Source organism: Stegodyphus dumicola, chromosome X1, assembly GCF_044657685.1.
Source record: "Stegodyphus dumicola isolate Sdum_Otavi_A_Nest chromosome X1, ASM4465768v1".
NCBI classification, from domain to species: Eukaryota; Metazoa; Arthropoda; class Arachnida; order Araneae; family Eresidae; genus Stegodyphus; species Stegodyphus dumicola.
In genome coordinates, this window is record NC_140780.1 from 90,152,107 (window position 1) to 90,167,188 (window position 15,082).

The 15,082-nt window shown below is 30.4% G+C and overlaps 1 protein-coding gene across 3 annotated transcripts in view; it reads right to left on the bottom strand.

Annotated features, from left to right (window-relative positions):
• Nucleotides 1–316: 316 nt before the first annotated feature.
• The window catches only part of LOC118193351 (uncharacterized), a 370,168-nt gene continuing 355,402 nt past the window's right edge, over nucleotides 317–15,082 (bottom strand). For all 3 annotated transcript variants that reach the window (XM_085807853.1, XM_085807852.1, XM_085807851.1), the window contains exons 8-9: nucleotides 13,475–13,555; nucleotides 317–3,173 (exon numbers count right to left, since the gene is read on the bottom strand). In XM_085807853.1, coding sequence (XP_085663979.1) covers nucleotides 2,988–3,173; nucleotides 13,475–13,555 — 267 coding nt within the window. In that variant the 3' untranslated portion in view covers nucleotides 317–2,987. The remainder of the gene's footprint in view (nucleotides 3,174–13,474; nucleotides 13,556–15,082) is intronic.

A 15,082-nucleotide genomic window follows, 5' to 3' on the forward strand; every position in this document is an offset into this window, starting at 1 on the left:
GAATGTGGAAAGTTATGTTCCCATAATTAACAAAATTAAGTGAATTTAGAAGAGCAATCTAACGCTTTTCAATTACTAAATTTATTAATTACAAATTCATTCCGAAATATAGGATTACTTCATAATTATAGTATATAACTGCATTTTAGTATTTCAATAATTCAAAAATTAAAAAATTTATTTTATATATATCATTTTAAAATTTCAGAAAACTAAAATTGTTGTGTAATGTGTAAAAATACATATCAGTATTGCTATTGTTTCATAGATGTGAAATTAAATGCAGACATTCAAAACAAAGGAATACACAGAGACATTTGAAGAGTAAATTATTCATGTTCATTTTGTCCTATAATGAATGTACAAGGGAAAAAAATTAGCTCTTAAAACACATTAATACACATATTGCATGCCCAAAGGGCCTATATACCTCAGATCATTTTACATAGTTAGATCATCCAGAAAGGGCACTGTTTGTCAGATCTTCAAATATTGCCTAAGAGATTCAAGTATCAAACAAGTAAAATACCCTTTTTAAACAAAGTACATAATCTCACAAATGTTAATGCCAAAAGGGCTCAAATCAACGTGCATAATACTGCTGGTGATACCCTTTTTGACATTTTAGCTTCAGGCATTTTATCATTATTCTATCCATAAAAACCATATTGAAAAATTTATTCTCAAAAATGTACAACATAGAGTGTAACAATGTAACAAATGAATAATGAGATGAAAAAGACCTGCTGCTGGTTGACAGCATTCAACTACATCTTTAGAGTTTTTAGAATTGCAATCTACTCAACACTGTATAAACTGATTCATATCAACCTAATTCTCAATGACGCAGTCATCACAAACATTCAACTTTGGTTTTAAAGTATAACCTATCTATTAGCATAAATATGGCGAACATGAGAATAATGTCTCTTATAATGGCAGTGCAACATGTCTGCAGCAGGAATCAAATACACTGTGACTGGGAGAGCACCATCTTTATTCTCCACAAATAATCTAAATGTAAAGAGCAACTGTAGAAAAAGATAAAAATTAACGTGACATATTTGCACCAAACTTCATCTGCCAATGACAAATGTCATTGCATAACAATCCTCAACTATGGCACCTTCAGGCATTAGCCAAATGAAACATTTGATGGACGCATCAGACTAATGCGTGCATCTATTTAATGCCTTCAGAAATTGCCAGAGAGCAAAAATCGTTTTAATACGCAAGAAACAATTTTGATAAAAAAAAAAAATCCAGAAACCTGAAAGTAACATTACATGTCATTTGCAATGAAAGCAACTTGCAATTAATTACTCTCACTGACTTCTAAGCCAAAGGGTAAGAAACATTAATATTTGCAGATCAAAGTTCTTGTGCTACATAATAGTGAAAATCTGACGAGTGTCTGAAAGAACTAAAAGATGAATAAGCTAGATATAAAAATTGTAAAATAACTTACACGAAAAACTAAGCTTACAAATAATTACACAGGATATTTTACATAAAATATAAATTCATACATAATATTCATTACAGACTGAGCATAACACATATAATCCACATGATTTATAAAATGGAAAATTAATGAGAGAAACCCAATGGCTTAGCTACATTTCACTGAAATAAATAAATAACAAGAGTTAAAACAAAAGTCATACATCCTTAAATTAATAACTATGCAAAATTTCATAAAACACGATTTCTTACTCAAAATGAATAAGAATATTGAAGTAATTACAATTCGATGTTGGCTTGGAAACTCTGCTAACTGTAGTGTAGAAGTTCAGTTTTCTCGAACTTGCAATGTAGCATTTTCATTCACTATTTGTCACTAAATTAATGAATTACAAGTGGTGGGCATCCAATACACTATTACCTAAAAGGAAATAGCTGCCTCTTTCTTTCTTCTGCTCCTTTTGAGAGCTCATATGTGAGCCTTTGAGAGCTTACAATTTTACCTTAATTCATATAAATATAATAGCTCAGTCACAGCCAATTAATAGAATTCATAGATCTATGTGGCATGCATAACAGCCACTGGTCATAAAAGAAAATTAAGTAATGCATAATTTAAAAATTCTGGACACAGCAGATGAAATGATTAACATGATCTTATCAGTTTTACACTTCAATTATTTGGTGAATAAAACTTAAACTTATATAACAAATCTCTTAAAGGTTTACACAGAATAACTATATAAAAATTTAATTTTAATGAAACCGTAAGTAACTTAACATTAGTAGAAGAATTAAAAATATGATGTAACGTCCATTAAAATGTGTTAATGTCAAGTAAAACAGTAGATTCATTCTTAAAATCTTTGCAAATGGCTATTAATGTTTCATGCACATGTTAGTAAGATGTGAAAAGTAATTTATAAATTAACAGTTTTTGCAATAAAAATGAAACTGGCTACCAGTGGTATTCACAGATATCTGTTTAACAGGAGAATGTACGACTGAATATTCTTGAAGGGGCAAGATATGGTATGAAACTTTAACAAATTAAAAAAACAATTCTATCACAGTATGCACAAGAAAGTACACACGATGAAGAACATTAAGTTAAAAAATCATTGAAGACACATTCCACGAAAATCAAACATAAAATTAATTAATGAACAAAAAATTGATAAAAATGATAAAGTCAGGTATCTAATGAAGCCAATGAAAAATAGCTGCTAAAGAAATATTTGCTTAGGAACTTGCAAAAGCACAGCAGTAACTGTGATGTTTGAATATTTGCTCATGTACCAGAAGAATGACAAAATGCACATCTTTGGTTTTGCATGTTGAACAGATGAATCAAATTCCAAATTAAGTGGATAGAGTATTCTGGAGCCTTGAATTCTTTGTAGATAACAAGGGAATAAGCTAAACAAGCTTCTTCAGTAAAGACCCAAATGGATATTTTTTTGGTAGGGAGCTACAATTTATGACCAGGGGCACTGAAGCATATGATACATGATGTTCAAGTATCAGGAGTTCAGTAAATTTGAAATCTCATGTTGAATGTCTTTCAGTTCTTGAATCTTTTGAGCCAATCTTTGATTTAGTTGTTCTAAGGCGCCTTTTTTGGCCTTGTTACTTGACTTTGTAGTGTCAAGCTGTTCCTGCAGCCGACTGACGCTACTGCGCAAACCTTCATTGTCTGCCAGAAGGACCTAAAATTAGACTTTTATTAATATGGGGTATTTTAAAATATTCATATGCTCAGAATTTTAAGGCAAGTTAGTCATAAAATTTAAAACAACTAATCCTACAAGAAGTTTTTTAAATCCACATTTTCCCCTTGAATTATGTATGAAAACCTTCATTTCTCAAATGCTACTTATAACAGAAAGGTTTTTTTAACCTAGGCAAATTTTATATCATTTAAACATATTAGCAGTTTGTACACAGTATCTTTTTGTTAGGTTGTAAAAAGTCATTATTGAAGAAAATTACCAGTTTTCAATTTCAGTGCATGCATATTAACATACAATATTAAAAACTAAAAGAGAAATCAGATGTGGCTGACAATAAATAATGCACAGAAAAAAAAAAAAAAAAAAAAAAAGCATAATTCAAATTTCAGATGATAAAAGGTATAACTTAACTTCAAAAATCATAAAGAACAGTTTTCACTTCAAAGAAACAACATAATCACATTTCACCTCTACATCTAATTAACTTATTCATAAAGAATTTCGAGGGAAAATACATATGTACACACCTTAAGCACTGAGTTTTGTCAGCAGTATAAACAGTAGAGATATTTCAAATTTTAGACATTATGGATCCCTAATTTAATCTGGTCTTCAGCTATTTGGGCATGTAACTCACTCATAATGTGTGAATACAGATTTCAGTACCGGGTGATGGAAAAAGTGGTCATTCTAATTCCGATATGATGCACATAATACATTACAAAGTCCGAGATCCGGACTCGTTGGGACTTCAGCGATTCCGGGGATTTGTCTGGATATTAGATCATCAGTTTAAATATAGTAAGATGGCATGCAGAAATTATAAAATTAAAAATATGAAATCATAATTTATGAAATAATGAGCATTTATGATCTAAAGGGTATCAAAATTTATAAAAAATATAGCTTGATATTCAATTGTTGTCTTTATTCAACATTTCTTTCAATGTAAGTTGTTTAAGTTGCTTTGGTTTTAATACTTTCTCTTTGATTCTGTAGACAGACATAATTTTTTGTTCAGTTACATAGTTGAAATCCAGTAATTGCTGTGTTGATAATTCCGACTAACTTGTCAGACAAAATTTTTTCGTTTTCAGTAACCTCTCTGTCACTTTCTTCACTATCGGTACCGGTATTTTCTGGATCTAGAACCATACTACATATTTTGCCATTCATTGATTGATTGTTGATTGAGGAGCATTATCATCACAACGAAAATTTTCTTTTATATCACCTTCATTTATTACCGCTTCTCTACATTTCTTTACAAAATCCGTTAATTAGAAAAAATCACCTTTGGTTTGCAATATCCAAAAATCTTTAAAATTTGTGACTATCATCAGAAAATTTAGCTATAGATTGGAGACTAAAGTTGTTCCTCTAAATTTTATGTTGCTTCTATCATGCACCGAGACAGTTAATCCTGAACTGTATTACTTATTTATTATACTTATATCTATTTCTTGCACATGCTTAAGGCTTGTCTGAGTCCTGAATAAATAAATTCCCACATATACCTAAAGCTTATTGAGGACTGGTGCTAGATATCTTACTCTAGTCTCTGGGGGTCCTAAATTATGCTAGCAAGAACCTTCCCGAAATTCTGCCACCTGGTTTGGCCATACGAGCCCTGGCCCTGGTTCTGGGTTTATGTGAATAACAAATCAGTTATTCTTAATTCAAATAGCATTAAATGTAATCTTTTGGCCATTAAGAAAATCTATTTTTAGCATATAGAAAGAAAATTTTGTTAAATTTTTCCTTGTCAATATTTCTCAGCACATTTATCTTAAAGCTGCAATCAACGCCAAGCGTAATGTCAACATAAATGGTTAACACACTCTTTATTATTCAATTACTAACATAAAAAAATTGTTTGGCCATCACTACATGAGTCATTACTCAAGTTGTCATGTGTTGATAAACATGGGGGGATGAAAACAAAATGTAATAAATAATGATTAGCCAACTTGGCATCAGGGATATACAATATTAGTGTGTGTAAAATCAATGACATTATCTATGTAAAATGTTTTGGTTTGAGATATATTATGTCAAGCAGATACTCAGAAATGGAGAGCCTAATTATTGATCATACAAATTTATGCTAAAATGATTGTTTCTTCAATAACGAGGTATTTTATTTAGTGCCGAAGTGAAATTAAGAATCCTGACTCTCCACGTGTTTTCTTATATGCAGGGGAAAACCGAATGCGCATGCATAAAGCATACCTCCCCCCCAAAAAATGTTGCCATTTTTGAGGTCCGGATTTTAGATCACTCTGGATATTGGACGTCTGGATCATGGACTTTGTACTGTATACTAAAAATATTACAATAGTATAATATTTAAATATTATAATTAAAATTTTGTACATGAGATACTAAAATATTATGTATTGCTTCCTAGGCATTGGCTGCAGCAAAGAATTTTTCTCATGACCAGAAAACCTACAGCTGAAGTAAAAACGTCTTTTCAAGATGAAAATCATGATCATAAAAATGTATTGCTACTAATTAAGATAAACTGGCAAATTTGACTTATCTTGTTAACAAACTACTATATACCAGTATTTAAATATGATAGCATATCTTCAGAGTATTTTTATGCATCAGCTAGCGAAGCCATTTATCTATAGTCATATCTTCACTTTAAAGTTACAAAAAGACATTTTAGAATGTAGAAAGAATTAAAACAATTACCAAAACACATTTTCAAAATGATTAACTGTAGGAAAAAACAGCTTATAAACAAGGCTATATTATTTTTTAAAGTAATATGAGACTGTCAGGAGGAGGGAGTTTCTAATTAAAGAAATATTTATTCACTTTAATTTTACACTTTTCATTTCTCAGGAAAATTTATTTAAAAAATTGCATCATTCAACAGAATTTATAGAAGTCAATTTATTAGTTCCTTGTACTTAGAAACGATTTCTATAGCTTCTTGTTATTTATTTATTATTATTTTTTTTGTATAAGTTGACAGCTAACCTTGAAATCTGTCATGAGCAACTAAGGCTAATAATACATTGCAATGATTACCAAAAAGTCTATGATTATTTTGGGGGTAGAAAATATAAAAGCAAATAAGATTTCAATTCTACTCAAACTAAGCAGATAATGGGATTTAGAACTAAAATCCTAAAAGTCTTCTATACTTTTTTACCAAACTTAGATGAAATTGAATTTTGCCCTAATGCCCCTCGCCAAAAATTACACCTACTTTATTGTACAGCAAGACATGGCTTTTGTCATGAGCATTTGTTAAAAATATCTGCTGTTCCCCCTGCTCAATTAATCAGCCTCACTTAAATTGCAATCTTTGAATAAGTCTAGTTGAGAGTCCATTGAAAACCTGAGTAGATAAAATATCAACCAAAAACATGGAATTCCTAAAGCAATACAATTTTCAGCTAAGTATAATAAAAATGATCGGTCAAATTTAATAAATTATGGTCTAAAAACTATTCACAGCCAGAAGAATTAATTTTGATGAGATCTGCAACATTTTCAGCACAGGAACTTAACAGTTGATAAGACAAAACAGCAGTTCCTACTAGGTAGATATGCCTCTCTAAGTAGTAGAATATCAACTCCCACTAAAGTTAAAACCTGTATAATAGTAAATAACAGAGTTAGCAAATATGAAATTTTCTCTGTTTTATATTTTTTGACTAGCATTTAATTTTGAAGTTCGTGTGTGGAACAGTTCTTGATTTTTTTTTCAAATGCCAGAGCTTATTGAATTGTAGGTAAGTCACCGAGTTAGTATAAGTAATCAATCTGTTGAATTTTGATATATTTACTTGAAATATTTTTCAAGTACTAATCACTGGGATTTTGAAACCTGAGTGACTCACATCATTTGCATGAATTATGATGTATTTATAATTGAATAAAATGCAAAATTTTATGATTTTTGCACAGTTTTATGAATTTCTTACAGTCATCTCATTACATATATCTGGCTTTGAAACTTCAAATGAAATTTGCAGTGATCAAAGAATTAATCTATTCAGTTCGCTAACATAATATTTAAAGATAATGCAGTAACATAAAAAAAATTCATCATTACTTAATATAATGTAATGCTTATATTTAGATGGACTAGTAGGGTGAATATACATGTTGACAGTACTTCTGTGTCTTAGGTGCTAAAGCTCTATTTGTGTGTGCTTTGCTAGTGTTTCTGCAGGATTAGATTTTATGAGCAATGGCTGGACAGAATAATAAAAACAACACTAGGTACAGTCAAAAGTCTTTAATCCGGATGTCCATAATCTGGAATGATCTATAATCCGGACCTCAAAGCTACAAACTTTTCTGCGCATCCATTAACGCATGCACATAATACGTTTACGCATGTGCATTTAATGATTAACGGACGGTATAAGCTAAGCAAAAATTATCTAATTATCTATTTCAGTTAATGTTGCAAATTGTGTTGTTCCTTAATCTTCTAACTGGATCCAGCTTATTATTTTTTGCAGACTGTTAGAGCAATTTTATAAAAGTAAGCTTGAACTTTCGATTATATCAAAAAGAATTTCCGATTCTGGAGCTACCAAAGGATCTACAAAGCGAAAGCATGTTTCAGTGTCCATCAAACAAAAAGTGGAATTGCTGCAAAAAATGGATAAAGGCATATCCTTTGATTCTCTAATCATTCCAAAATATGCTTATGAATTTCACGCTGCTCTGCAGCAGGGGGGGGGACGACGCGGTGCGCAATGAACTGGAAGTTGATCTGTCAGCACTATCCTTATCTTCAGGGCAGATGTTTTTATTTTATTCGGCTTAGAATTCCTTACTAAATGTAGTATTTCATCTCGATGTACTCTTCATCAGTCTTTTATCTCTGTCTTTGATCATCGTCTTAAATCAAATTCCTCATCATTATAAATATCTCGAATACACATCAAATAGATTTTTGGTTGCAATTTTCTAATTTCAACTATGCGCAATGTATGCTTTACACATGCGCGCGTTGAAAGAAATGTTTAATAAAGTAAACAGATAAATATAGAGCTTTTTTTTTTTTTTTTTTTTTTGTAAATTTTGATACCCTTTAGATCATAATTGCTCTTTGTTTCATAAATTACGGTTTCATATTTTTAATTTCTGCATGCCATCTTACCAGATTTAAACTGATGATCTATAATCCGGAAAAACCGATAACCCAGAATCGTCGAAGTCCCGACGAGTTCGGATTAAAGACTTTTGACTGTACTATATTTTACTAGTATAATAAAAATTTATGTGGTATGTAAGTAGTGTACACATGCTGCACACTCTACAGATTCTTGTTTTAAACGTTTTTAACCTCTTTGGAAAGACAAAGTGAAATTGACATGAAGATGAAAGAGCAGATTCAACGATAATCTTTCCCATCAAACTGGATAAATTATTTAACAATGAAAAAAAGCAGTGCAATCAATAACACAAAGTTCTCATTATTCATGGAGGTAATGACAATATCGCTCAACATCTAAGTAACCAAAAAATGTAACGATGCTAAACCCCTCCCCCCCCAAAAAAACCTTCAGGCTAGTCAACAGTATCAATTAATGTTTTGTTAGACATGAAAGTAGTAAAAAATAGCCAGCATCTTGAAAAATCGACTGGGTATCAGCATGGAGATACAGAGTGTTCCTCCATATCACCAAATATTTCTGAGCAGGTGAGGAAGCAAGGTCTAATATTTTTATTTATACAAGATTTAAAAAAAAAAATATCACACTCTTAATGAAATCTTGCTCTCATTCTAGTTTAGCCTAATGGCATAATCTACAGGCATTGATTAATGCTATGCATCAGTATTAAAAAAGTTCCTGATTTTACAATAGTAAGTAAAATCATGCACATTAAAACACAGGTAACACAACCGTTTTTTCAGAGAATTTACATACCATAAGCATTTTGAATCTTCTGTCTCCTCAATGCATAATCTGCTTTGAGTTAAGCAATGATCAACAAGAATTTTTAATGCGTCACATGTAACTACTACCGATACTGCCATCTAAAGCTATTTAACTGCTGCTTATGTCATATTATCAAACACAAAATAAAGTTACATACTTCCTTCACTGGTATGCTTACTTATGTATTAAAATTATTTTGTAATCATGATATACATTTAAATGGTATTAGACACTATAAGTATAAATGTAGTAGTAAAATGTAGCACTTACAGATAAAAAAAATAGCTAGTAGTATACTTTATCAGCATAATGATCATACATTATATTTACTTCAAACATGATTTTAAAGTTCAGATTATATATGAAATTTGAGAAGTATGTTACAATTATGTGCTACAAGAAATACTTTTTAAACTTGTAACTTCTAGTCGGAATTTTATGAAATTTGAGAAGTATGTTACAATTATGTGCTACAAGAAATACTTTTTAAACTTGCAACTTCTACACGCAATTTTTTTATTGTCTTTAGCATGAAATGAAAAGTTAAAAGTTTTATATAAAAAATATTAGAGAATCAATAAGTGAATTTTTAATGGCTTTATTTAAACTCATTTTTACCTAATTCAGAGAAACCTCACAACTTTTAATAGCTAGAGTATGATGAAGTTATGTTAAAAAATGAAGAATGGAATGTATTTTTATTTTAAATAAACGACAGAAATTTACAATATAGGGAGAACCCAAGAGCTTTTGGAATCCATATCACCAATCAAAATTTTTATAACTGAGATTAGCAACCTAATTTTGGCAAACAGAAGCGACCAATATCAAAGAACAGAAAATGGCAAGTGATATGGAAAACTCCATCTCCTTTTACAAGAAGTGCAATTAAAATGGTTATAATAGTCATATAAACTTTTATTGCTAGAAGTGCGGATATTTTAAAATTAACGAGTAGTCTAACTGCTCTAAAAGAAGCAAATGCTAGTTGTACATTTCTGCTGTTTTTACATTAGTGAGAACCGAGTTTCCATGAATACAGCTAACAAGTATTTGGTGAAAAGATAATATTCACCAGTCTTTGTGGACAATTTTTGATCACTGCTCTTGTAGATCACACTAGATTACAGACTTAATTTTGTTTTACAATTGATTCTTGCAGTATGACAATGCTCACTGATACAGCTTCAAATGTGCAGCAGATTTTGTTTGAAAACAAATGTGTGACTATGATATACCCTGCCTATGTACCTTTTTTCATTCAATCAGATTTTTTTTTTCCCTAGTGGGTAAAGTGGAAACAAAGAGGGCTTCTGATATTGTAAAAATTCAGAACAAATTGCTGATAACCCAATAATATTCTAATAATATTCAAAAAATACTGCAAGCAGCATGAAAAATGCCAAGACATATAAAGTCATATGGGAATATTTTGAAGAGAATTTAAGTTTCAGATTTGTAAATATATTCTTTTAAACAATACAGCAAACTTCTGTATTCTTCTTTCTTGCAGAAAAGACTACAGAAAGAAGATTTAAGATGTTTTGATGGAAGAAATTTTACTTCAAACAGAAAACTTTCATAATTCTACTGTTTACCTTAAGGGCAGTTCACACCAACGTGATCACCCGCTCAGGCAGAAAGTGGCAACCAATCAGAAGATAGCTCAGAGGTGGTATTTTCTGGACGGACGGAGAACACGCGAGTAGACTCAACCTTATCTTTTCGCCGCCTGCCACACCAGTTTTAGATATCTCGTTTCAAATGTCCAATTTACACCACAGACTTTTTAAATTTTTAAATGAGTATATCTTCAAAGATTCGTCTTGAGGAAAATGTAAACTCAAGATGACTAATCTTAATGAAAATTTGAGATGCTAATTAAAAATGAATAAGTTAATAGAATATCTTAAAAGAAAAATTCTCAAATTTAGTAGGAGTAATACACTTTAATTATCAACCATAATACCACTACCACTTTAATTACCAACCATTTAATTATGGTTGGTAATTTTTATACAGTAACTTAAAGCAATAGACTGTTACAAGAAAATAGTGATGGATTTTGAAATTCCAGATTTTGAGTTTTACTTCAAATTTACATCAATTTAAAATTGCTCTTGTAGTCTAATGGATAAAACACTGGTTTTCAGAGTCAAAGACTGTGAATTCAAGTGTCACCAGGGATGTTGTAATGGAGTTGGGATTTAAAAAAAAAATGCTCATTCAGTTTTTTTAACATTAAGTCTGAAAACCAACTCTTCTCGCAAGACACCTTAGCGCACCGAGTAGAAAATTCAGATGATACCAGATACTTGTATCGAGGGTTCAGGCCTTGCTTTTCTCGCCTTTGATGATGGTGAGAATACATGAAATTTTGTTTATCTATTGTGATATCTTTTTATGCAAAGAAGTTTGCATTAATTTTTAATTGACTATAAACATAATTTTCACCCTCCAGGTGGCATTATAAGCATTATTCTTTTAACAGAGGGCCTTTGACACAATCTATAAGACGATCTGACTGTTCTGATCTGATTCCGTATCGAATGATGCCAGACTAGCAAAAGTGATACTGGTTAAAACTGCTGTTTTACCTAATTAAAAAAATAGTGAATTTTTTAATTCTAAACGAGTGGTGCTGAGTAAACCATTTCTTAAAAGAACTTAGCCAGAGGTTTAATCTTGAAAATAAATTTTCATTAACTTAGAAGACTTACATGAATATCGGCAAATTTACTAACTCTGGAATGAAATTTTTGAAACAGAAAAAGAAATATTATATAAAATGCAGTTACTTCAATAAGCTTTAGACAAAAGTGACTCTATAAAATAAAACTTTAGACAGTAGCTGTTCATTAATATATGAATAAGTAATTCAAGTAACTGCAGTTACATTTAAGGTAAAAAATATGTACATAAGGCAGAAACTATGTTTTAAAACACTTTTTTTAAAAAATTTCTATTGTTTATTAATTTTTTTAAATAACTGCTTTTTTTCAAGTGTGATATTTAGCTTAATAATCCTATAAATCCTACATACATTTAAATAAAACAAAACTTTTTTATTACATTAATTAAAGCAATTATATTAAGGGACGTTCATACATCATGCAAAAAATTTTATGGTGAACTCCATGAAACATTCACTATCTAAAATCGAAAAATCCAATTAGGAATTTTTTAAAAAGTCAATAAAATTCATAAAGTAAATTAGATACATACAATGATCCTTTTCTGGGATATCATATTCTTATCTTCCAAAGAATTCTTTTCTGTGACATTCTGAGAAAAGTTTTCTGCTTTTGGATAAATGATTCAATGAAAGCTAGAAATTCATCAAATTTATGCGATGCATATGAAAGTTAAAAAAAATTTCACTGTCTTTAAAGCACATTTCTTCAATTAAATTATTTGCATCTCCTTGCTGCTGTCATCTCTCATATAATATAAACCACTGCTTTCTTCTTCTCTTACATTCATCTAATTGAAATGGAATTCACTTTAATTAAAAAAATATAACGGTAAAAAGCCAAAATACCACGCAAAAATTAGTTTTTTCTGATATGAAGAACCATCTAGCGTGTGCATGTGACAACTTTAAAAGTGAAAGTTTCTGCCCTCGTATGAACTGACGTATGCGGAAAGAGTTTTTTCCCCTCCAACGGACCAGTGCGAACACAGCTTTACTGTTTGCCTGTGTGATTACAAATCTTTTTTAATGGCTATGAGCACAAAATCAAGAATTTTCTCACCCACCAGCGGCCGAGTGGTAAAAGTCGCCGAACACTGGTAGTTTGGTCCGAGGTTCGAATCCCGCAAACGGGCTGGCTGCATGGACATTTTCGTGGTTTTCCCTATGTGTAATGTGTATATGAACCAGTTTCCCTTAGAAAGTCCTCCACGAAGGCATCCCTCCCCTTAGGCAGATAGCCCTCAAGGCTTTGCCATAAGCACACACACAGAAGAATTTTCTCATATCTTCACTGTAGTGACAGTGCTCTTCTTCATAATCTGTTAAAAAATAATTTACTGCTGCATAAAATTACAACTGTGATGCTACCAGAAATTTTCACCACATCTTGCAGCATTAAATGCTATTATAATGCACTATGTAACATACAAAAATATTTTGCTTTAAAACTCAGACAACAATTAGACAGTGGTATATCAGGATGAAGAATAAGATCTCAATAAAAAGAAGTATTATTAAAATGGAAAATTTATTACAGTATATGATACTTATGATCATAGCAAAACATACTGACAATTTCTTTTACTAATAAATAAGAAAAATTAGCTTATAAGATTTCAGCACTTTATAGTGTAGAATAAATTTAGGTACATAATCACCTTAAGCTTGTCTTCAACTTTCTGGCTGGCAGATTGACCTTGATGATTATCTTCAATTCGCTTCCGCATCTGCTCCAATTCCTTAGATAAAAGATTTTTAAAGACATTTTATTAGAGAATTACTATTATGCAAGGAAAAGGAAATGAAGTTTAAGAATGTGCATAAGAATTTTTATAATAGTTACTAAATATTCAAAAAGGAACCTGACATGCATTAGAAATTCCTCCAACTTTAAAATTGCATATGTAATTTACCAGTAAAATTTAATTCATGATCTAGCATTTTTTAAAAAGACTAATTCTCACTCCAAATACTAACTCATCAGAATTTATTATACAATAATTATTACCTATTATTTTTTTAAAAAGACTAATTTATCAAAACCTATTATCCAGTCTACTATCTAATCAGATGTATAACCTAAAAGGGTTTTAGATTTGAAAAATTTTTGAACTAGCAACAGAATACTTTTTTAGAAAGATCTTATTTACCTAATACATTCCTCAATCCATATACGGGAGAAAAAGTTTTAAAAACTATACTTTTCTGTAAATGTTTACAACTAAGACACAGATAATATATATAATCATGAAAGCAAAATGCTGAATTTAATTGCAGAGCATTTACCTGAAAAGATATTTTAAAACATAAAAATATGTAAATTATGTAACACACAGTTGCCATAATTATAAAAGTATGAATAGAAATTTAAGTAAAATATTACTAGAAATAAACAGTGAGTTAATTTTATGCATAATTTCACTTTAAAATCAATGTAATTGCATATGCTACTTGAGGATGTCAGTTCTTTAAGCAAAAGTTATCAGTTAAAATTTGACTTAAGAACAATGCAATACAATTCAGTAATTCCCACCTAAATTACTATTTTGGTGGTTTTGCTGAATATCATTCATAATGTTTAATTAATTACAGGGTTCGTACACACTTCTGCACACGGAAATTACTTTAAGGACCATTAATGAAAAAAATTAAGGACCTATGAGCAAATGGGAACTGAATAAATTCAATTGAAGATATTATCTATGCCTGAATTTCCCTTTTGTAACACCATCCTAAAAATAAAATAGATCCCTAAGTAGTATGCATTATTACTAAACATGAATTAATTAACATAATTGTTAACAAGTTTGAGAATAAAATAAACTATGCAATTTATCAAGTAGCATTAAATATTTTACACTTATGATAGTTGGTCATATTTGAACGTTTATATCGATTTCCTTCTCTTTTAAGCATCTTTTCTAACAATTAGAGATTTGTCTCAATATGCAAACTAATGCTCTCACTAGTTTCTGCGTGCTTCATCTCCTAACTTCTCAACCTCTCCATAATGTACCTATGAGGGTTTAATTGATCTGGTAAAAGTTAAATAGTCCAAAACCTCTGATAGACGTGAAGCATATTATTGCTATGTCTGAAATTAACTACAATATCAGACAAAGGTTTAAATACGCCTCTTATTTAAAGAACTCGGAACATAAAGGCATGTTCTGATGCTAACAAAATCAATTACAGCTCACGTTGACATAATTAAACAAGAACAGTCAAATTCAAACTAATAATGTGGACTAGTGGTCAAAGATTAT